This window comes from Carassius auratus, chromosome 30 (genome assembly GCF_003368295.1).
Source record: "Carassius auratus strain Wakin chromosome 30, ASM336829v1, whole genome shotgun sequence".
Taxonomy (NCBI): Eukaryota; Metazoa; Chordata; class Actinopteri; order Cypriniformes; family Cyprinidae; genus Carassius; species Carassius auratus.
This window is the reverse complement of record NC_039272.1, coordinates 5744361-5767257: the sequence shown is the minus strand read 5'-3', so window position 1 is coordinate 5767257 and position 22897 is coordinate 5744361. Positions and strand designations below refer to the sequence as shown.

At 35.2% G+C, this 22897-nt stretch overlaps 1 protein-coding gene across 1 annotated transcript; it reads right to left on the bottom strand.

The window, feature by feature from the left end:
- Positions 1 to 3079: 3079 nt before the first annotated feature.
- LOC113049936 (protein unc-13 homolog B-like) lies at positions 3080 to 22432 on the bottom strand. Its single transcript, XM_026212680.1, has 8 exons — positions 22233 to 22432; positions 18777 to 18806; positions 11840 to 11939; positions 7841 to 7958; positions 6514 to 6637; positions 5996 to 6069; positions 5312 to 5369; positions 3080 to 3309 (listed from the first exon to the last, which is right to left on the bottom strand). Exons 1-8 carry the CDS (start codon positions 22252 to 22254, stop codon positions 3080 to 3082), a joined length of 756 nt encoding a protein of 251 aa, XP_026068465.1. The 5' UTR covers positions 22255 to 22432.
- Positions 22433 to 22897: the final 465 nt, after the last annotated feature.

The following is a 22897-nucleotide window of genomic DNA, read 5'->3' as shown; positions in this document are numbered from 1 at the left end:
CCAGACAACAGCCCTCCTGACTGAGCAGATCCAGCCCCTGGTTGAACCTGGCTTGGGTTTTGGGAACCAGTAACAGTGGAAAGTAACCCTGACAGTAATCCACCCTGTGGAGGTGGACCAGAACTTGCGTGGGGCTTGTTGTTGCCAGATAAAAGACCAGATAGCAAGCCCTGAGACTGAGGTTGTGCCTGTGTATCTTTTTGTGTCTTTGGTTGAAACGGAGTCTTTAAATGGCACTGGTCATCTGACATGGCATTGGATCTATCTTGAAGTTTAGATGCATTTTCATTTCTGTCAACTTGGTCAGTATGACATTCTGTTGCAGCATCTTCTTCTGCAACTATATCTGCAGAAGCTTCTTCGACATTGGCTGTTTTTTCAGGATTCACAACAACAGTGGGAATTTTCTGTGTAGTTGCTGTTGGCTTTGATGAGGCTGGGGTTCCAGTCTGTGGCTTTGGTGGTTCAGTGGAGCTTGCTTTGAACAGATTGGAGAACCAGCCAGTATCTGCATTTCCTTTGGAAACACTTTCAAGCAACGCGGAACGACTAGACAGTGGTGATTTAGCACCAGCCTGGAATCCTCCAGATCTATAAGTATTGGGATCCTCACCTGTTGTCAGTTTTAGAAAACCAGACAGCATACCACCTTCTTGTTTAGGTGCCTGAGTATTGACAGGAGCATCTGAGGAAAAGAAAGGGAGCTTTAATTTACTGCCAAAAGTGGCAGACACATCTTCAGATTCTGGAGCCGCGGCTGGCTTAAAAATAGAAAACACTGAGGGGACCTCAGCTGGCTTATCGTCAGGAGCATTGTTTGATATGAGTGAGTTCAATGATTTCTTAAATGGGCTAAAGAATCCGGTGTCTTCTGCAGGTGTTTGACTGGCAGGCTTTGCCTCAGTTTTACTCTCTACTAACTTGGGTGTAGGCTCTCTGGGCATGGAATCAGGTAATTCACCAGATGATTCTGTTTCAGGCAAGAGCTCTACTGAGCCACTTCCTGATCCCCCACATGAGGACTGGTGCTCAGGTTGTGCGCCAGATCCCTCTAAAGACAAACTTTTGGATTTCTCCATTGATGTTTCTTTAGAATCTGTGTTTCCTGAGTTATATTTGGTTGTGAAACAGTATCAGCACTAGATTTGTCTCCAAAAAGCCTGAAAGGGCTCAATCTTCCTAGCACTGAATCAACCACTGTTTGTGTCTGACTTGGAGTTGAATCCTGAGTTTGAGAGCCACTTGAATCAGCAGTGTTTGTAGCTTCAGCCTCTGATGTGGCACTAGCTGGTCGACTGACCTCTGGGGACTGAAATGGCAACAGTGACTGCAAAGTGAACTTCTTGTCTGCATTAGTTTCCTGATTAGCAGGTGGTACAACAGCGACAGGAGTTGGACTACTAGTTGATTTAGGAATGAAAGAGAACAGTTTTGAAATACCAGACTCTGACTGGGGAGGAACTGGAGATGGATTTTTTGATGCAGTTTCTGTTGATTCTGTATTTTCAGCTGTTGGTTTAGTATTTGTGATTGAGTTAAACAAAGAGTTCATGGCATTTTTAACACCTGCAATACCTTGTCCCACAGCATTTTCCTCTTTCATCTCAGCTGGTTCACCCTCAGTTTTCTTTTCTTCGCTCTCGGTTTCTGTTTTAGTGACAGATTTTTGCATTGATTCATATTTACTCATTTCCTCCTCTCTTCCAGCCAGATATTCTGACACCGAGTCAACTAAATTCTGGAGTTCATCCATTGTATCATGATACTCCTTATCTGGCTTCTGCACAGGTGACAATATTTCATCTGGGTCCATTGTGTAATCATTCCTCATGTTACGCTGTTGTTCATAACAGCCTTCAGACCATTCATCATAAGAGGAAATATTTCTTGCATTACTGTAGTAGCTGTCATATTCATACTGTGCATCCTCTTCTACAAATGCCATATCATCTAGCTCCTCTTCAGACCCAAGAGAAAACTGCATTTCATCAGATCCTGCAGACCCATATTCACTTCTTGCTCTCATCCTGGCCTCCTCTTCCTCACAATAAATTGTGTAGTTCTCAAGGGTGTCTTCAAATGAGTTCTTGGCCCACATCCTGGTTTTGTATAAAAGCCCCTCTGTATACGATGCTTGGTTTGTCCTGCGAAGTTGCTTAATTGAAGGAATGATGGAAATCTCAGGAGGGGAAATTTCTTCCTCAAAGTTACTTGTTTCCTTACTGACTAAATGGACCTCACTGCTTCTTGTGACTGCTCTCCTAGTGGAATTTCCTAATGTTTCATTCTCCCCAGCCTCCTCTGTGGACATTGCATCACACTCTACTGTCTGGTAAAACTGACTCCCTTTGGAGTCATCCGGGCTGCTCACGATTCTATAAATTTCACTCTTGGTGTCATCATCGTCATCCCACGTTTTCTGCTCTGGTTCCAGGTAATCATCCAGTATGTTGTCATTAATTTTGTATTTGCTCTCCCAGTCTTCAACTCCCATACCGGAGTCCACTGGAATCATTCTGACATCATCTGTACCACTTGAAAATCTGGTGTGCGTCAAGTGAAAGTGCCAAAAGCATGGATGAGGAGAAGAACGAAAAGGAAGAGAAATAAACAAAATCTTAAATCAAAATATATAGATGGATAAAAACAAACAAAGACAGAAAAATGAGAATGTATGAAACAACTAAAATTGAATATTTCTGGAGCTAAATTGGTTGGAAAAAAATCTTAATACATGCTTTCTTAATAGTTGTAATTCTTAAAATTTATTTTTAAAAACATTTAGCGATTATTCATAGATCATATCTTGAGTATATGCATTTTGCCTTACTGCACTGGCAGGTTTTTGCACACTGCCCTTGTTTTTATTGTAAACTTTAAACAAGAACACAAGTTTGTGCAGAATTGAAGAAAGACAAAATACAAGTTTATTCAAGACATTATCTGAAAATAAGTCATAGTATCTTATTTAGGGTTGCTTTAAATAAGTGTAATATTTTTAGATAATGGGTGAGTAATTCTATATTTCCAAAATGATGTATGCCACGCTGTACATGTATTTGTGTAATCAAGTGTTACCTCAAACATACCTCTGTTCCTGTCCTTCTCTAAAATCCAAGTCATAGCTCTGGATAGAGTCTTTTCTAGACTCTTTTGACAATGCCTGATTCTGTAATCTTCGGCCAATAGGGTACTGATGTACTGAGGAATTGGGTTGAGCTGTGGTGTGGTATCGTGGAGGCCTGCTGTTTGTCTCACTGCGGTAATCACTGTCCCTGTCATCCACAGTGATGTCATGGTCATCAAAATCTAAAGCACAATGAAATACAGAAGTGATTAAAAGTGTGGTCAGGGAGGACTTTACCTAAGACTTTAAATTAATTAAATGACATGGTTGCAGAGACTCCAATGATGATGTTAAAGCAGTGATAATTGTGGTATATGCTATACTCCTGCATAAATTATTTTAAACATGTTAAAAATGTTTTTCATAAAAGTTCATATTAATAATATTTTTACTTTTAAAAGGTTCTGTCACAACACTGCATACAAGTTAAATTTAAAAATATAAAATGGTGGGGAAAATTTGATGGCATCTTTTTAAGATTTAAGCTTAAGTTATGGTGTCAAAAAAGTTAATGGAGATGTTATTTATCAATTACATATTTCTAAATACAAATCACATGCATAACAAATACATTCATGAAGCACAAATATACGCATAATGAAGGAACGATGAATAACCAAAATAGGAAAGGAGTTAGAACAATTGAAATTGAAAGTTTGCATATGCATATACATATCCTGTTTTATGTACATTATTAATCAGTAGCTTGGGCACATAAACACATTTGTTTTTATTAATATTTTCAAAATTCTACAATAATAGTAAAGTTACCAATGAAAACAAAATGTTGTCATAAAAATTATATAATAAATAAATAAAACAAATGTTAGTTTGGAAATGAATACCATATGGCACAATTATAATTAATTTTAAGAATATAAGCATTATGGAAAGATTTAAAACTGCGGTCAGACTAGACTTTGAGCATTAAATAAAATGTCCTTAGACACTGCAATGGTCGTGACATCTTTCAATAAAACATAAATTCAACACATAACAAATAATGATAAATCCAAAATGTAAAACCATACAATCTACTTCCCATTCCTCCAATTCTGCAGTGCAGTTTTACATTTCTGTTGTTTTAATTCAACTACAAGGTCATGCCTTGACATTTTGATCTGTTGTTAGTCACAACTTCTTCGCATGAGCTTGCATTTCCGCTCTCCTAAATTGGCATATGAACGAATGGAAGTCAAAGGAGTGAAAAGTGTAGTATGAACATATTATTCACTCTCAAAATATGTGTACAAATTTGTGTAATGTAAATCAAATATTCCAATACAAGTGCCTCCAACCAAACCTTATTTAATCTCTCTATAAATAATAAATGTTAAAAGAAAGAAAGAAGAAAGGAAGTGAAATGATGATTAGTAACAACACACATGAAGTACATACTCTGCTGATCATTCCATCCAAAGTATGTCCAATTGCCTTGTGGTGTGGAGAAATTAAAACAGCAGAAGATAGATATAATGATAATGCTTTACAACGAGGTTCCATTTGATAACATTAAATACCTACATTAGTGAGCAAGAACTAATAATGAGACAAAAGTATTTTCATGAAAACCCTAAAATCATACAACCTTATTGTAAGAGTAATTGCATAACCCACTTAGAGTTTTTAAAGAGTTAGAGTATGCATATCTGCTTTCTTAATTATTTGATATCCGAAATCTGCTTCTGTATTTTTTGTTACAAAATATTTCATTAAATTATTTCACGGTTGGGCAGGTCACCAAAAATGAATATTCAGCAATTATTTATTAAAATGCAGGTTGTTACAAATCTATAAGACATTTCTTTTCCATGGAACAAGAAAGTAAATGCAAAGAATGTTACATTGTCCATACAATGAAAGTAAATATTGACTATCATGGGGTAACTCTAACTAACACGGTTTTGTATGTTCCAAGTGAAAAAAGAAAGCAATAAAGGTTTAAGTAAACTTGAAGGTAAATGACAGAATCTTCATTTGTTGAGTGCACTATCCTTTTAAGCAAAAGTAAATCTTGACACTTGCAATATTAATACAACAAACAGAACGAAAAAAACTCACTGCCATAATCATCAGGGCAACATGCATTACAACAGCTATAAACTACTGCCATCTAGTGGCTAAAAGGGGACTCACATAATAACATTTCTTTTCCCATAGTAAAGGCTAAAAACAGATACTTACAGCACTGGGAAGGCACGGGTGGCAGCTGTCTTCTCTGTGCTTCATCTTGCAGTGAACACTATAAAAAATAAATAAATAACAAACATAAGGGGAGTTAACAAAAAGGTCAAAAGCCATCAGCTAACAATTCCTGTGTATTTTCATAAATGAGGTGAATCAAAAAGTCTAGAGGCTTACTCAAACATATTTAATTACTTATAGCGCTGGCTAAAATAACAATAAACAATGTCTGCTAGGAATTATATATAACTAATCAGAAGTGATGTTCATGGGCACTAATCTTCCCCTCCAGCACACATAAGTGCTCTTTTGACAGCACAACTGTAAAGGCCTTGCAATAGCTCCAAGCTCACAGCAGAAGGCAGTAGAACTTCATTATTTTAACTAACCTGCAGAATTCCTTTTTGTGGAGTACCAATGCAATATTGATGAGAGCAAAATACCAAATAGACATACATACATACATACATATACACAACACATACACATACATATACATTTACACACAGACACACATATAAGAAAAGATTCCGAGAATTTTTTTTCAGGCAATAGCTGAATTCATATAATCCCAATTTTAAAAGATTGCATCATTTTAAAAAAAAAATCTGAATAGTGGTAACCATGTTACTTTTACTGTACATATTCATGCATCTCTTCTCCATCTAAACACACAGTCTGTACCTCATCATGTATCCTCATAGAGTTGATGCGTTCCAGCTTTCTAGTCCAGTACTGGGCCTCATCGTCTGGGATATCTGCACAGGCAAACAAATAATACAGAAATAAGAGGGAAAGAAAGTCTATAGATATCTTTAGATAAAACTCCAGCGTCCACTGTTCCAATGCATCCCTTGCTCTTTCCTTCCAGTTTTTCTGGCCACACAGCACTCAGTTCTGTATTCAAAGTGTTCAATATAGCATGAGACACAGAGGTTACTGCAGCAACATCGCAAATACATCAGCACCCTTCCTCTCTTTTTTCCTCAGATGTTCTCCATTTACATCTCCTAATTCATTTAGATTTTTATATCATAAAGTGGCTCTAAAAAGAACTCAAGTCACTTAAAAATCGATGAATTTAGTTTTGTGGCAGGAACTGCTTAGAATCTGTTCTAAGAGGTCTGAGAAAAGCAAGTAAAAAAGTACATATAAAAATTTAAAAAAAAAAGGCATATTCTATTCTATTATATGTGAACTACCAAAAGGGAGCTCAAAGCGTGTGTCCAGCAGCACTTGGTGAGGAGTGGGGTTTTTAGTGCCATATATCTCATCTTCCTTCATCAGAACCTCAGAATCCAGTGAGGTCCATTCTCCAGGCCCCTCCTAAAGAAAGAGAGACAGAGAGACCTGTAAGTCATGCCAACTCGGACTCAGAGATACAGTGTAGCGAGAGAACACAAACAAATGTGACCAAAGCACCACAAACCAGTTATAAGGGTCAATTTTTAAAAAATAAGATTTTGCATCATAATAAATAAGCTTTCCATTGATGTACAACTATTTGAAAATCTGGAATCTGAGGCTGCAAAAAAAATCAAAATATTGAGATAATCACCTTTAAATTTGTCCAGATGAATTCTTAGCTATGCATATTACTAATCAAAAATCAGGTTTTGATACATTTACGGTAGGAAACTTAAAAAATATCTTCATGGAACATGATCTTTACTTAATATCCTAATGATTTTTGTCATAAAAGATAAATCTATGATTTTGACCCTTACAATGTATTTTTGGCTATTGCTACAAATATACCCCTGCGACTTAAGACTGCTTTTGTGCTCCAGAGTCACAAATGGTCTGCGGGGGTGCTTTTAGATGTTTAAAGTCATAAGGGATCTCTTTCCAGCAAGGAGACTTTGACTGTATTTGTTCACAGTCAATTTAGGGGTGCATTAACTGATTCAACTACATTTTAATATTTTTTTGCTGAAAACATGAAACCCTTGTCCTCTAACATTCAAATTCTGACGGTGTTTTGAACTGATTTTGTTTGAATTGTGCATTTGTTCTCTCCTGATTCAGATGAGACAACTTATCCACTGAAGAAAGCATTATAGATGGGTTTTCACATTTTAGCCTGAATCAACGGCTTGACGTTAAAACATCTCAGTGAAGCTTTCACTGCATTCTGATAATGTTTTTATCAGCTGTTTGGACTCTCGTTCTGACGGCACCCATTTGCTACAGAAGATCCATTGGCCGAAGACGTAATGCTTAATTTCTTCAAATCTGCTGCGATGGAGAAACTAACTCATCAAGATCTTAGATGGCCTAGGATAAGTAAAGTTTCAGCAAATTTTAATTTGAAGGTGAACTATTCCTTTAATTGACCGCCTCTGATGGATAACTTGGGGTTATTCCATAAAGTGTCCAGTTGGAAACAATTCAGGCTATGTTTTCGTCATTCTCACCATTTGCACTGCACTCCCCACCCACCTCAGCTCCGGGCATGACTCAGACGGTCTTAACAACTGTCGAGGGAGTACATCTCTTCATTCCTATTGGCTGGTGGTACTCACTTACCTCATCTGATTGGCGGATGGTGTTAAGTGGGATCCATGCTGTTCCTATTAAAGTGTCCCAGATGAGTCCCTTACTCCACACCTCCACAACCAGACCCAGGTCCAGTCGATTAATCTCACTTGGGCCACAGATAGAGACACAGAAATAGAGATCAGACCATCAACAAATATCACAAAGAAATGCACCAATTCTGAACTCTCCCAATTCACCCACACCTCCCGGTGAGTTCAAGACACTTCATCAGTGTCTTTTAGGGGAGACTCTAAAAATAGCCTTACCAATGGTGGGGAGATTGAGGAAATGGGCATTCAAGTATTTTGTACGGATCATAAAGATTGAATTATGAATTATTAAATTGACTTTTTTTTGGAATGGAATTATGTAGTGAGAAACAAAATGAGGGTAAAAATGTTCATTATTAAGGAGTGAAATAATTCAGATAAAAGAGTCTCCTGCTTTAGTGTTAACAGTTTCTTCACCTCAAATTTTCCCTGAACATCTCTCAATATCCACAATAATAATGTCAAGCTCATACTCCAGCAAAAATGTTTTCCTTGCACACACCAGGCTAATTCCTCACAAACATATTCAATATAAAGACACAGTAATTATATTAAGAGGCGGGAGAGGAGGAGGAGCGGGAATTCATCATGCGTCTCTCCGAACACCACGATCAGAACATTGAGTCTGTCAAGAGTCGTGCTTCCTCTAAATATTTCCATTTCTATCCCTCTCTTCCTTAGTGATTCTAAGAAAAAAAGTTATAATATTTCACAATATTTCAGTTTTTACTGTAAAAAATCTTACAGACAGCAAACTTCTGAACAGCAGTATTGACTAATATTCCTCTGTACAAGATTAAATGCTTGCAATTCGAGAAAGTCTCTCAACAAATGGTTTCTTTGTCTATCTCTCTCTCATTTTGTCTATTGCTATCAATTCATCTTGTCTCTTTGCTAGTCTGATGCCTGCCATGTGAGGTCAGCACGTGGCTTAGTTTAACCCCTCAAAGAGCAGATAAATGCTCCACACTCATCCTCTTTATCCCCACACACTCTCTCACACACACACACACACCTGACAATGTACACTTATTCTACTAACACACAAACACGGGAAAAAAAAAACACTTATGGTTTTCTAGTGAATCCAGGGCTTGACCACAATACTGTTTTATATAATTTCATTAAATTATTTCAATCTTACAGTTTTACAGCAAATGAAACATTGAAAACATACACTGGTCAAGAAAAACAAATAAAACAACAAACATAATACTGCAACACAGCTCTCTCTTTCATACAGGTGCATTTTAATGTAGTCAGTATCCTGTGTTTAATAATAAAAAGCAGATGTAAATGACAGATGTAATGAAAAACGTATCCATTATACTGGTGTCCATCATTATCTACGATATAATCCAGCTGTTAGTAATCTTAATCTTCACGTTACATAATCAGATGGCATTGTACCGCTCCACAAGATCAGAATTTGCCCTGACAGTGACGCAAACATTTTTCATTCACATCATTTTCATGTTGCTGTGTTTGACGACTGTAAGAATTTGTATTTTAAAGCAAATATTTTCATTTTGCTGTCTTTTGACCTTAACATGTCACTAGTAATTATTTACAAGTATTTTTATTTTAAAAATATGTATTTTTTTTCAAGTGTCACATAAGAAGAATTACACAGTAAACACACCACACACACACACATACAAACACACATACAAACACACAAAAAAGCCTCTATTTTGGGCATGTACTGTAAGCCTCTTATGAGAGGGCAGATATTAGTCCATATCGACTGATTTATTATACTGTTATGACCTCAGGTAACACAACCCCACAATTCAGAAACTAACTGGAAAACATTTTCTTCTCTGTACAGCAGCCCGATTAAAAAGTGACACTGCTCTTTGTTGAACTAATTAAAGGAATTGATAAACAAATATATTTTTTTATATATCATTTGAGAGACACATGTACATGATATTTGATTTTAATATAGCAATTTAATAACCAATTCGTGGTAAATGTGATATTAACATAGACACAGCAGTTTGACTGTTTTCAAATAGTATGTTCCAAAACTAAACCAAAACACAGTTATTAAAAAAATAAAATAAAATAAAATAAAATAAAATAAAATAAAATAAATTAAAATAAATTAAAATAAATTAAAATAAATTAAAATTTAAATAAAATTTAAATACAATTAAATAAAATAAAATTAAATTAAATTAAATTTAAATACAATTTAAATAAAATAAAATAAAATAAAATAATTCCAAGACACATTAACTGCTGCAGACGCACTGTTCTTTCTACTTTCGGATGTGAAAAAAAAATTATTTTATGGCAGACTATATATTGGAAAACTCGTGAGACTATGCATTTGTTTGTGAGTATCCAACCTGGATAAACACTTGTAACCTAATCTATTATTGGAGATGCCCCTCTCCCTGGACAGATGATAAGTTAATTTCGCCAGTCATATCTGGAAAGTATATTTAAACTAGGCATCTACTCATGGCTGTAAGGCAGAGTCTAGCCACAAAGACAGTACTGATAGCTGGGAATATTGCATCCGCTCTAGTCTAAATATGATAGTGTGACAGTTTTCTGCATAATGACACACTAACGGCCCTTTCACATTTACTCCTCCTCACAGCTTCTCTCTATCAGTACCTCTCCCTTTCTTCATCCTTCTATCCTCTACACACACAATGCTGTTTCAATCCCTCAACTTTAACCTGCTGAGCAGGTGGACAGTAATCCAGGCACAGAGGATCTCCGTCTGAATAGAACACACACACAAACTGAGCCACTGGCCTAGAATCCTAACACACTATCCCTAGAATTATACAACGCGCTCTCCAAGCGGTAAAAGACACACTGCTTTTGATTTTAGGATTTGCTCAATAAACATTTCTTATTATCAATCTGATACATTTTTTCAAGATTCTTCAATTAAAAGAATGCTCAAAAGAGGAGCTTTTTTTTAATATAAATCTTTTGAAACACATATATGTGTTTGATGTTACAACTGTCTTTACTGTCAATTTTGTTTACAGTTCACATGTTTACAGACCCCATATCAGCATATATAAAATATACACAACACCAGATCATTTAACAATAGTAAACATAATCAAACTAATGACAGTTTCACATATTATTTCTTGAAATTGCCCCAAAACATAAAGAAGTAACATTTTCCCCCCCAGGTTTACTATTTTAGTCCAATTACAATAAATAGGGTTGAGTCTTTTAATCTTCAAAAATCATGCAACAGTATAGATCTGGCTTCAAGAGCTCTGTATGCGAAACAGACTGAAATGAACCCTTCTCTCACCATTGTCACTCAAGACAAATGTGAAAAAATCTGTAATAATGTCAAATAAATGTGTTTCTTTAAACACTATTTAGATTAGATTACTGACCATATTGGGAAACAAGAAATTAATATCTCTGGTGGAGAATGAACAAATGTGATTTTTGAATAGAACTAAAAACTTTAATTGTCAGTCCTTGTGTTTTGTGCTCCCTCCCTCTTTCTCTGATTCTCAGAATTCTTCCTGAAGAATTGCCAAAATTCTCTTTGGAACAATCTGAAAATCAGGGACAATTTCTAGGACTCACAAAACCTCCCGAGAGCCCATCAAAAAGCTATTGAACATTTGTCACTGCAACACAAGAGGGTCAAAGTTAAGAGAAGGTAGGACAAAGTGAAATGTGTGTGCGCAATTTAATAATAAAAAAAAAAACTATGTGAAGGTATACAGAACATAACAGTTCTAACTCTTCTAAAATATACAATTTTACACTCTCCTAAAATAAATTGTTTTCTGTTTCAAAGAACACATCTGCAAACCCAGTTTGATGTGCTCAAAAACAATCTTCCATTTTCCACAGCAAAGTAGTTTTGAGTGTTTTTTGAGTCCTTCAGTGTAGGACTCTTTCATTAGGCACAAATTTAGGCAGATTTACTCACAACATAAAGTCCTGTTCCCAGCAAGGCTGGTCTCCTCGCACCGTGATGGTTGTGCTTTTAACATTCTGGACCTTCAACGTGACGTACACATTAAACTTGTCTGCAAAAAAAAATAATAATAATATTACAAAAAGGTTAGAACATTAAAAAGTCTACCAGTTTCATATAGTTCACCCCTCAAAACAAGTGTCTTATCCTAATGTTATTCTAAAGCTGTATGGCTTCCTTCCATGAAAAACAAAAGACAACATTTCAGAAGTTGTACTGGTCACTAAACGCTCTTTTTAAAGGAAACTACTTCATCATGCAAAGGAATACAGGATTTAGTTGAGCAATCCATCTTTTGCTATATTAAATAAACCAACTCATGTGATGTCATATCAAACCGACAAGTATTGTAATGGAAAATTGAGATGTGACATTCACCTCTAAGTGTGTGTTAAATATTCATGGTTTTATGTAAATGCAATAGTTATTATGTGCAGCAACACAGACGGGTTGAAATAGGCTGTCGGAGGTCAAAACAAGCAGGCATAATTAAACCTAGATATAAAGTGCCACAAGAGCTGCACGAGAGCAATGAGTACAGAGGAATATAAAGACACATGTGAGTGCTTCTATCATCTCTTTATAAAACCTGTTCTCTGTACAATCTCATTATTAAATGGTCTGAGAAAAATTTTTCAGGATAACAAACTTTTGATTTGAAAAATATAGACAAATATCACTTGATCTTCTGAGATTTTTTTTATGCATTTTGCCTGTTCAGTTACATGACATTTTTGAAAACGGGTTTCAAAGTGCATGTTTTTGAACGGGAATCTTTGAAAACGCTGACGTCATGCACGTGCGTGGTACTTGTTAGGGTTTTTTTTTTGTAGTTGTAGTGATGTTAGGCTCAATGCGAAGCAGAGTCCCAGGGCTAATTGCTTTTATAAAATGGTTATTCCATATATGTAGTAAGGTTTCACAGAATAAAACAGCAAATAAAGTGTAATGATATTAATAAAAACAGTATTCTTCCACCAAATGTAGTTTATCAGAAACAGTTGTGGTTCCAACAAAGTGGTTGCCGAGCAACACACAGAAATAAACAAAGGTGTGTTTGTAGAGTAATTTACAACAGCTTCAGTTCCAATGTGGCTCAACCAATCAGAATCAAGGACCAGAATTATCCGTTTTATAATACAACATAATCGTCACTTTCTTACAGGTGCGGTTTACTAATAAGTTGACAGAGTCATCTACTGGCCTGGCATACGTAATACAGCGTTTTTGGTCGTTTTCGTGGATATGTGTAAACGCGGATCGTTTTGAAAATGGTGTATACAGTACGTGAAACTTTTGTGCAAGGGAAAAACTTAAAAAACTTAAAACTGAGAAATGCAAGAAATGTAAGGCTCCATCAATCCTTCTTTCTCAGAGAAAAAGACTTTACAAAAAACATAACGCACACACCAAGAAAACACAAAAGGGCCAACCCACATTCATCTTTTTACACATACAAAATTGAATATGGTTTAAAAACTTGTCCTACTTTCCATTTAGTTCATGTAAGTCTGACATGTCTAAAATCATTTGAAGGCCTTTTTCAGACTGCACACATAATGTGTAAGTGGGGCAGATTCACCTTATGGTCCATATTTAAAGGTTAGGGGTCTTCAACATTTTTCAGGCCAAGGACATAAAAAGTGTTGCATGCCAAGTCATCTACCATATTAAAGCCTTTTCATACTTTCATGGCAATTAAAATAGCGTCTCAAAGTTTGGGGTTGGTCTCTTATGCTCTTAAGGCTGCATAAAGGCAAAAAAAAGTATTTATTTATACCTGAAACGGAATTTTATGGAATTTTGCCATTATAATCTAGTCTTCGGTGTCACATGATCCTTCAGAAATCATACCTAATAAGCCGAATTGGTGCTCAAGAAATATCTGAATATTATAATTTCTTAATATCATCAGCATTAAAAATAGTTGTGCTACTTAATATTTTTGTACAATTTATAGTACTTTTTTGGGGTAAATAGAAAGAACAACATTTATTTGAATATTTTTGACACACAGCTTTTTAATCTGCTATCAACTGGTTAATCACAATGTTGTCACTTATATGAAATACAATAGGCATTTGAAACCAAGCAGGTTTAATTAACACTGAGCATAATAAGAGTTAATCAATCTTGACCCAGGACTCTGTGTACTGAATGACATGTTCTTATGAAGACCTCAAAACAGATGACCAAACTAGCAAAGACTGCAAAACTCATTTCACAAGGGTGAATTTTTAATAGAAAATGGCACAAGCAGAGAAAAACAATTAGAGGGAGAGAGGAAGCAGCATTATCAAATTGGACAAAAAAGGGATTATTCTGAACAATATTCATTTCAGATAGAGTATTTTTATTTCCAGAAAATACTATTGGTTTCAAGAGGATATTATTTCTAGAAAACAATGTGTTTATGACCCTGTGATTACTCTAAATTTAGCTCATAAATATCAGCATGGGCTGAACTTCTCAGCTGCGGAAATTAATCAGCAGACGATTGCTCGATGACATTTCTATTTACAGCGGCATTATTCATCCAATCAAGGCGTTTGGCCCTGAGAAGCCCTCACAGAAACCAAGCTACATTTTGTACAGTCTTGCAAGGAGAGCTTTCTTAAAACAACTCAAAGAATATGCTCAATAAAATCACCTGAATACTGGCCACCTCTCGAAAGGCTTTCTGTCCTTCGCTCTTGTTTTATTTCAACAGTCTCATGAATCCTGAGTTAATTGTTTCTTCTAGTCAACAGAAAAGTAGTAGATCACCATAAAATTACAAATTCTCAAATGATATGAACTCAATTTATGATGCTTTTTCGTAAGTTGCAAACATTTGCATTTATATCCATCTATGCATCAATGTCAAACATTAACACTTATTTTACCTTAAATATATCACAATAATTTGAAACTATTCCATTTAAAAAATATATCTGAACTTAGTAATATTCTCCCTGATTCTGTACTGTAATTTTTCAAAATTAATAGTTCACTTGGCCATTAGTATAAGAAATCTCAACAGTTTATATTCACAGAATGCAATCCACACTTATTTCGCTGCTCTAACTGCATTTACACAACGGTCACCTTCGTTATTTTATATATTTTCCATCTAAGGAGAACATCTGAGAAAACTGATAGTTAAAATGAAGTCATTAAAAAGTCTCCTGAGCTTTAAAAGCGCAACAGTTGAGCAATAAAACTGTCCTCTAAATGTGTGTGTGCATACATTGGTGCTAATATAATCCTGGATGGTCAAGCATCACGTGTTTGTCTAGGTGAGAACTAGACAGCTTTTCTCAAGAGGTAATGCTAGTTTAATGAGAATTCCTCCAATTTCTCTCTGCAGACAGGCTATAAGACCCTCGGTGTAATCTCTGTCCCCGTGGATTCAGCAGAGAGGGACACAGCTTCTGCAGCCCGCTCTTGATGCGACCTGCACCGTAATGCAGAGCAGGATTGGGGCTGAATGAGAGAGAGATGGAAGGATAGAGTTGGAGAAGACAGAAAAAGTCAGTGGAGGACTGACTTCTGTATGTGTGTGCGGGTCTGTCATTGTTAAAGTTAAAGGGTTAAAAGGGATTCAGCTGAAATGGTAGAGCAAATATTACAGGATCGACTAACTTTGCATAGCTATACATCTCTGATATTGACTAAAAAAAAAAAAAATGCACAAAGTTATTTTGCTGTCCAAAACAGTAGGGTGTGCTTCAGATTGAAATCTACATTTCGTGAGGAAATATGCACTTATATCTGTTTTTAAAAATCTGAAGGCAACAGAAAAGTTTAAACTTTAACTTTATCTTTCCAATTTGTGGATCACGTAACATGCAATCCTACAGATAGGCTTCAGAACAGCTGAAATATATCTGAAGGAAAAAGAAGTCGGAAATGAATGGAAATACAGAAACGAGGTGTGATTTTTGTGATTTTATCTGGGCCTAGAAGCAGGGAAATGATCAAATATTCATATAACTCTGAATCTCTAATTACTCTTATGTACGTCAGACTCTTTCGTGGGTACATCTTTACACTCTTCCTTTCACAAGATTCCTTTATACGCTCTCACTCTCTCTCACTGTCCCAGAGTGCACAGGGGCTCCCAGGGACGCCTAACCTGATGAATATTTCATTTTTGATGACTTACGTAAATAAATAAGTCATATTCATACAGGCCTATACAGCTGACATTTTCAAGCTATTTGGAAAAACACTCCCACATGATGTTAAATATAAAACAGTTAAGTGAAGGCAATAAATCTAGTCAATGTTATAGAGAAGAGAAAATAAATATTTTTATTCAGCAAGGATACGCTAAACTAAACAAAAGGCATTTATAATGCAACAACAGTTTTCAGTTTTTCAAAAGTTTCCCCTTCTGTTTAATAAATAGCTAACCCTGGAAAAGTAGCATTTCCAGAAAAATAAGCTTAGCAGCACAGCGGTCTTCAACAATAATAAAAACTGTTATTTAAGCAACAAATCAGCATATTGAAATGATTTCTGAAGGATCATGTGACACACTGAGTAATGGTTGTGGATTCATCTTTTCCATCACTGGAATAAACAACATTTCAAAATATTTTAATAGAAAACTGTTATTTTAAAATCAAAACAGCCTAATATTTCACTGTAATATTTTACTGCATATTTGGTCAAATAAATGCATCCTTAGTTAGTATAAGAGACCACTTTAAAAATAATTATAATAATAGCAATTTAAAAAATCTTAACAGAGACAAAGCCCTAATATTTGAATGGTAGTCTGCACATCATGATATACATTGTGCAAGCCATCAATGTAAAAGGAAGATGAAATATCTTCAGGTAAAAACGCATGCATGTTTAGAGCAGGGATTTAGACACCCGTCTCAATAATAATCTTCCTCATTTGATGCAATTAAGCATCACCAGCTGTTTAACTAATGTGAACCACTTTCACTTTTCCGTAAGAATCCCTCTGCAACAAAGATAATAGAATCTTATTAGGAGTCAAACTGCATTTGATTCTAGCACAGTATTGAATTTGGCGATGTGGGTGGGACACTCAGAGAAGAGGCTGAAAAGGCTTTTTCTGTTATTAGCAATAGATTAGATTTCTATGGGCTTCTGTGTCACTCAGACAGACCTCTGTTCATTTGGGAGTCAGACACAGACTGATGCTCTGCTGCTGTCTCTCTCTCTCTCTCTCTCTCTCTCTCTCTCTGTCTCATTTATGGAATAGTCACTCTACATGAGGTCAATCAAGAGTACATGAATTATGCATATATGATGTTCTCATCCAGTAATAAAAACACACATATATGCATACAGAAAGTACATATATGTGTCCCTGGAGCACAAAAGTAGTCATAAGTCTCTGGGGTATATTTGTAGCAATGGCCAAAAAAACACTGCATGGGTCAAAATGATTGATTTTTCTTTTATGCCAAAATCATTAGGATATTAAGTGTTCCATGAAGATATGTTGTACATTTCCTACTGTAAATATATTACAACTTAATTTCTGATTAGCAATATGCATTGCTAAGAACTTCATTTGGACAACTTCAAATGCAATTTTTTGTCAGTATTTAGATTTTTTTGCACCCTCAGATTCCAGATTTTCAAATAGCTGTATCTCAGCCAAATATTGTCCTCTTATCCTAACAAAGCATACATCAATTGAAAGCTTAGTTATTCATGCATAAATCTAAATTTCGGAAAATTAACACTTATGACTGGTTTTGTGATTCTATGAGAATTAAAGGAATAGCGACTGTCTTCAAATTAATTTGAATAATCCCCATCTGTCAACGCGTGGACAGGTATTCTGCCCCCAAACTCATGCCATGGGTCGAGCTGATGTTGTTCTGTTTAGCATGTTAACATGTTAATATGTAATCACACATTCTAGCAGCTAGGTACCTCATAAACACAACCTTTCACTGGCAGACTGCTATAAACCTCTGCAGCTTGACTCAAACTGGAGATTGTAGCCATCTCTTGCCATTTTTGTATGCCCACATGCATCAGATTATAATATGTAATCCCAAAACTAATTCAGAAATGACTGAAAAAGCTTGTGTGCATTTTTCAGGGATGCACCAATATTAACATTTTGGCTGCTATGTCATTTATTTTCATTGCCATGTCAGCATCTAAGGCTATCGCATGACAAAAAATGAATTAAAATAATACAAGAGTTACAAACTAAATAGAAACAAAAATACAGCAGTTAAAATTATACAATATTGTTTTTATGATTATTATTATTTGTTAACATATGAATACAAAAATAGCTAAACTCTTTTATGGCAAAATTGTACAAGTCTCTACTTGCATAAAACTGGGACAGATTATTTTCATGCCAGAAAATGGATAAACAGCCTTGCTGTTATAAAATTCTATACTACTTTTCCTGAATAAATGAAAAAAATTAAATACTGAAAATTTAAATCAATAATTTTGATTAAAAAAATTGCTAAAGATATCAAGAGAATCTAAATGAAAAATAGGAAAAAGAACATGCACAAATATTAGATATTAAATATCTAATATCAGATGATACTGATAAACTATAAAACTTAATGTAATTGCTCTTCCATAAAGCTTATTCTAATTCTAAAAGACAAACACCACACTTAAATGTGTGTGTGTTTGTATCTCTCCTGTGTAGAGTGTAAGGTGTGTTATAGTAGAGTGAATATCCCCTGACAGTCTAGTGCTTGCCTGCTGGCTAACAAGAAAACCAGTTCACCGCGCCAAACTGGGCCGCAGCGTGAGTCTGATTCAAGCACCAAACACTCATGTGAATGACAGTTGACTGAACGATGTGTTATTTTTTCCTCTTTGTGTCCAGGGTAATTGTAGAGCCACAATTTAATTCATAAGGCAAACAGTCCCTTACCTGGAGGTCCTTGTAGCTTAGCCTTTTTCACTGAAAAGAAGAGAGAAAAAGACAAGTAAGTGAAAACCACAAATTGCATTTTTTTTAAGCAATAGAATATCTGATGAAAGGGAAAAAATACAGATAAAACACTGCTGAGGATTTATGCACATATGTCAAGTGAGTTCAAACAAAGGACAGGGTTCAATAAACCTCTCCCAAAAGATTTCCACTAGGTCTTCCTGGAAAAATTCACATTCACACTGCATTTTAATGACAGCTGTTTAGCTGCCACAAGACCCCAAATTCAGCCATCCTTGTTCAAGGGACGCAGAATATTTGGACTCAATCATGATTTGACGTAATCACAATTGTCAAGTGACTAATTAGTCTGGAACCACAGAAAATGACTTTATGAATACACTGACTGGCTCATAGCTCCACAAGAGCATGACAGTCCAAAACCAATCGAGTCAAACAAAGGTGTATTTTTACACCTATCAAAAAAACACACATTTTAAAACTATAGGATCTGGGAATCTTCTAGGGGGGTGCTAGGGGATCCATCATTTTACAAAAGCTTTTTATTTAGGATAAATGCTGATCTTTAGATCTTTCTATTCAAAGTATCCTGGAAAAAATTTACTCAACTATGTTAAATATTGATAATAATAATAATAAATATTTAATGAACAGTAAATCAGCATTAGGATGATTTCTGAAGGATCATGTGACTCTGAAGACTGGAATACATTTTAAAATATACATCTATACACATATATACACATTTTAAAATATATAAAAAAAGAAAGCAGTTATTTTAAATAGTAAAAGTATTTTACAATATTGCTGCTTTTCCTGTGTTTTGGATCAAATGAATGCAGGATTGGTGAACAGAAGAGAATTATAAAAAAAAAAAAATAAACAAAATAAACATTACAAATCTTACTGTTCAAAAACTTTTGACAGGTAGTGCATGTCTGCTGTTAGTGGGTAGAGAAAAAAAGCTGTAGATAAAGCGCAAAGGAAAAAAAAACATTGCCAGATCATTTTTAAGTAATTTGCTTTGGCTTGTTTTGCTTTGACTAATGATTCATTAACTGCAATAAAGCTGCAATCAAACAAATTCTAAACATTATTTGGACAACTTAAAACCTAGATGAAAATAATAACTAACTGAAATAAAAAAATAAAAAAAATTACTAAACAAAAGTGACAAAACACACAAAATTCCTCAAACTTGCAACTCAAAGGTTGCAAAGGGGTGGATAATTTCTGGTAAATTTACGGAAACTATTAAAAGAAATCCCTGGAAAATTCCAAAAACATTTTCCAAAAAGTTTCCAAAGTTTGTCCAACATATTTCCGAAATCTTCCACCTTTTTACAACCCTAAATACTAATAACAAAATAACACGGTTTAGAACAAAAAGTCAGCATTTTCTGCTCCATGTAATATAAAATAATACAATAAGTTTGAAAGCCCTGTCTTAAAGCAATGTGGCAGAAGTACCCTGGTGAAGACAACATGCCATAACCTAAATTTCAAACAATCGCAATCTTTCCAGAAAAAAATGGAAGAGACATAGATCTTTATAGATCTTAAAAAAAAGGATAGGTCTAGGATATTAGATGCATTCTTTCTGTCCGACTGGATAAACCGAGGCTGTAGAGAGCTTATGTGATGCTGAGGCCGCATACACACAGCACCAGATGGCTGGAAGATTACACTGAAGCTCTGTCCTTCCCCCAACAGCAGCATCCTGCTATATACTAACTTATCACTTTCCCCTTGTGCCTGTGTGCTTCCTCTCTACATGTGGAGAACAAACTTGAACCATCCACAGCAATGCACAAAACACTGCAAACCAAATCTGCTAAAACATTCCCATGCATTCACTTTCTCCATACCTATCTATGCCTTTCTTGTTACTCAACTGTAAAACGCAATCTGCAGCAAAATGCTGATAGAAAAGGCAAAACATAATAATCCACTGTTACATTCACAATGAGACCAAATCGTTTTTATTTTGTTCTTTTTTTCCCCAGAATATCTCTCTATTCATCATCAGAGATGTCAGTCTCTTTTGATTCTCTGTACGTGCTTCCTCCCTCATGATTGCTGAAGGCATGACATATATTTGTGACACAAAAGACCTCACAGAACAGCAATTTACTCTAGTCCAGGCAAACTAAAATCAATTGCATTGGATTTATAAAGAGATGAAACTCCTATAGACAGTTTAAAATTGCCATCATGCTCACATTGCAAATATTCTGTTTTCCCATACCACTTATTTAAAAAAAGCCGAACATTTAGCTGCTGTAAATGATTTCAATAGTTGATAGGTAAACAGAACTGATAAAATAAGACTTTTATACCACTGAAGAAATGTAAGTGGTGCATGCACGTGCAAAACACAAGCAGATGTATATAAGCTTGCAGGGTCAGGGTTTAAACTGGTCTCAGCCTCAAACAAGGCCATGCTATATGAGACTAGGTTTAAATCAAGTTATGATATTCAAATTACAAATAGAAGTTGAGATTCAAATAAATAAATGGAAAAAATAATGCATTTTTGTAACAAGATCTAACATGCATGTAGTGGGTTGCTACTTACAGGCTCAAGTCAAAAGAGCCCATTCAAGTCTATTATATCCATGACTTGAAATATGCAATAGGTACCTTCACCAATGCAATGATAAAATACTTATTTTTTGCTGGGGAAAAAAAAATGTCTCCTCCTTTATAAGTTTAAGGTATCAATTCGTCAGTGGCAGAATGTATATTAGTAATCTGTGATCAAGTTTAATGTTTAGGATTCTCTGTTTATGAGCAACTGTAATCTATATCAATACCTAATCTAATAACTGTTGGCCTAACAGGTAGCCAAATCCCAATCTCACACCAGTTTTCTGATTGGCTAACACACAGGAGCCAGTGGTCTTGTGAAATTAACATTTCTGATATAGAAAGATATGCAAAAAATAGTAACAGTGAAGTACAGTCGACATATTTTTTGCGGTAGGCTACAGAAATCTCTTATAGAGCATAATACACAAAAACACACCCACGGTAAAGTCAGGTGGATGAAATCCAATAGTCCAAAGTAAAAATGTGTGTATGTTGTCATGCATAATCATAGTGTACAGTAAGACAATCAGACAGGTGATCACATATGCATGCAATAACATCTCAGCACCGGGAAAACCCTTAAGCGCATTAACGAGGAAGATGAGTCGCATTCAATCCACAATAACACACATTCGAGTCTGTGTTGAACATTTTAATCGAAAGTTTCACCTTTTCTTGAGTTATAACTTAACATCATCATAACCTGTTGCTTTTAGATGCACTTCAAGTTTAGCAACTACACGCTTTTTCAAAACAGATGGACATAGACACATGTATACAAAAAAAGAAAGAAAATGCAATAACAAGAAAACGGATCAATATTTAAAGGTCCAAAACACTTACCTCGCACGCACAGTAGCGACATTGCTGAGATTTTAGTCCAGCATGCACAATTACGACTTGATCAACTCCTGTTGCATTTGCCACTTTATTTCCTCCACTTTCGAGATGATATCTGAAGTTGCGATATACAATCGTAGCTATTTAAATTCATCATAAAAATAAGAGTGAAGTGCCGACTGCGTTTGCAACGCGCCAGGAGAACTGTCCCCATTGCGTAAGTGACAGGTGCGGGAACCAATCATCTTCGATAACCAGAGAATTTGGGCGGGTCTAAAAAATGTTGCGTCGAATAACGTTTTGTAGGCGCACAGGTGTGTAAATCGCAAAATCATACTTTGACATAGACAAATCCAGAATATTTGTTTTCTGTTCTTATTTTTATAATTGCTCTTTGTTGGAATATATTAATGTCTCGCTTTCCTGTTTCTGTTTGTTTCTACAAGTTTAAAAATTAAAATAAATAAATAAGATGTGCAAATCGCTCTTTAAGTAATTATATATATATATATATATATATGCTGCTTCACAAATAGCTGTAGGTTTGAGTTTAATGTATTTTAATAAAAAAAATGTAAAATATAAAAATGTTGCAGCTTTGATACAAGAACAGCGTGCAGCTTCTTAAAATTATTAATTAAAGGAAATACATTTAAGGTTTAATTTCC

What these genes read in the sequence shown, in the direction of transcription:
- LOC113049936 (XM_026212680.1), bottom strand. Translation starts at nt 22,254, where the DNA reads ATGTCGCTACTGTGCGTGCGAG. An exon ending in ACGCTTTGAGCTCCCTTTTG is followed by an intron (nt 6,070 to 6,513) that starts GTAGTTCACATA and finishes TTGCCTGTGCAG; the next exon opens with ATATCCCAGACGATGAGGCC. An exon ending in ACCCGTGCCTTCCCAGTGCT is followed by an intron (nt 3,310 to 5,311) that starts GTAAGTATCTGT and finishes ATTGTGCTTTAG; the next exon opens with ATTTTGATGACCATGACATC.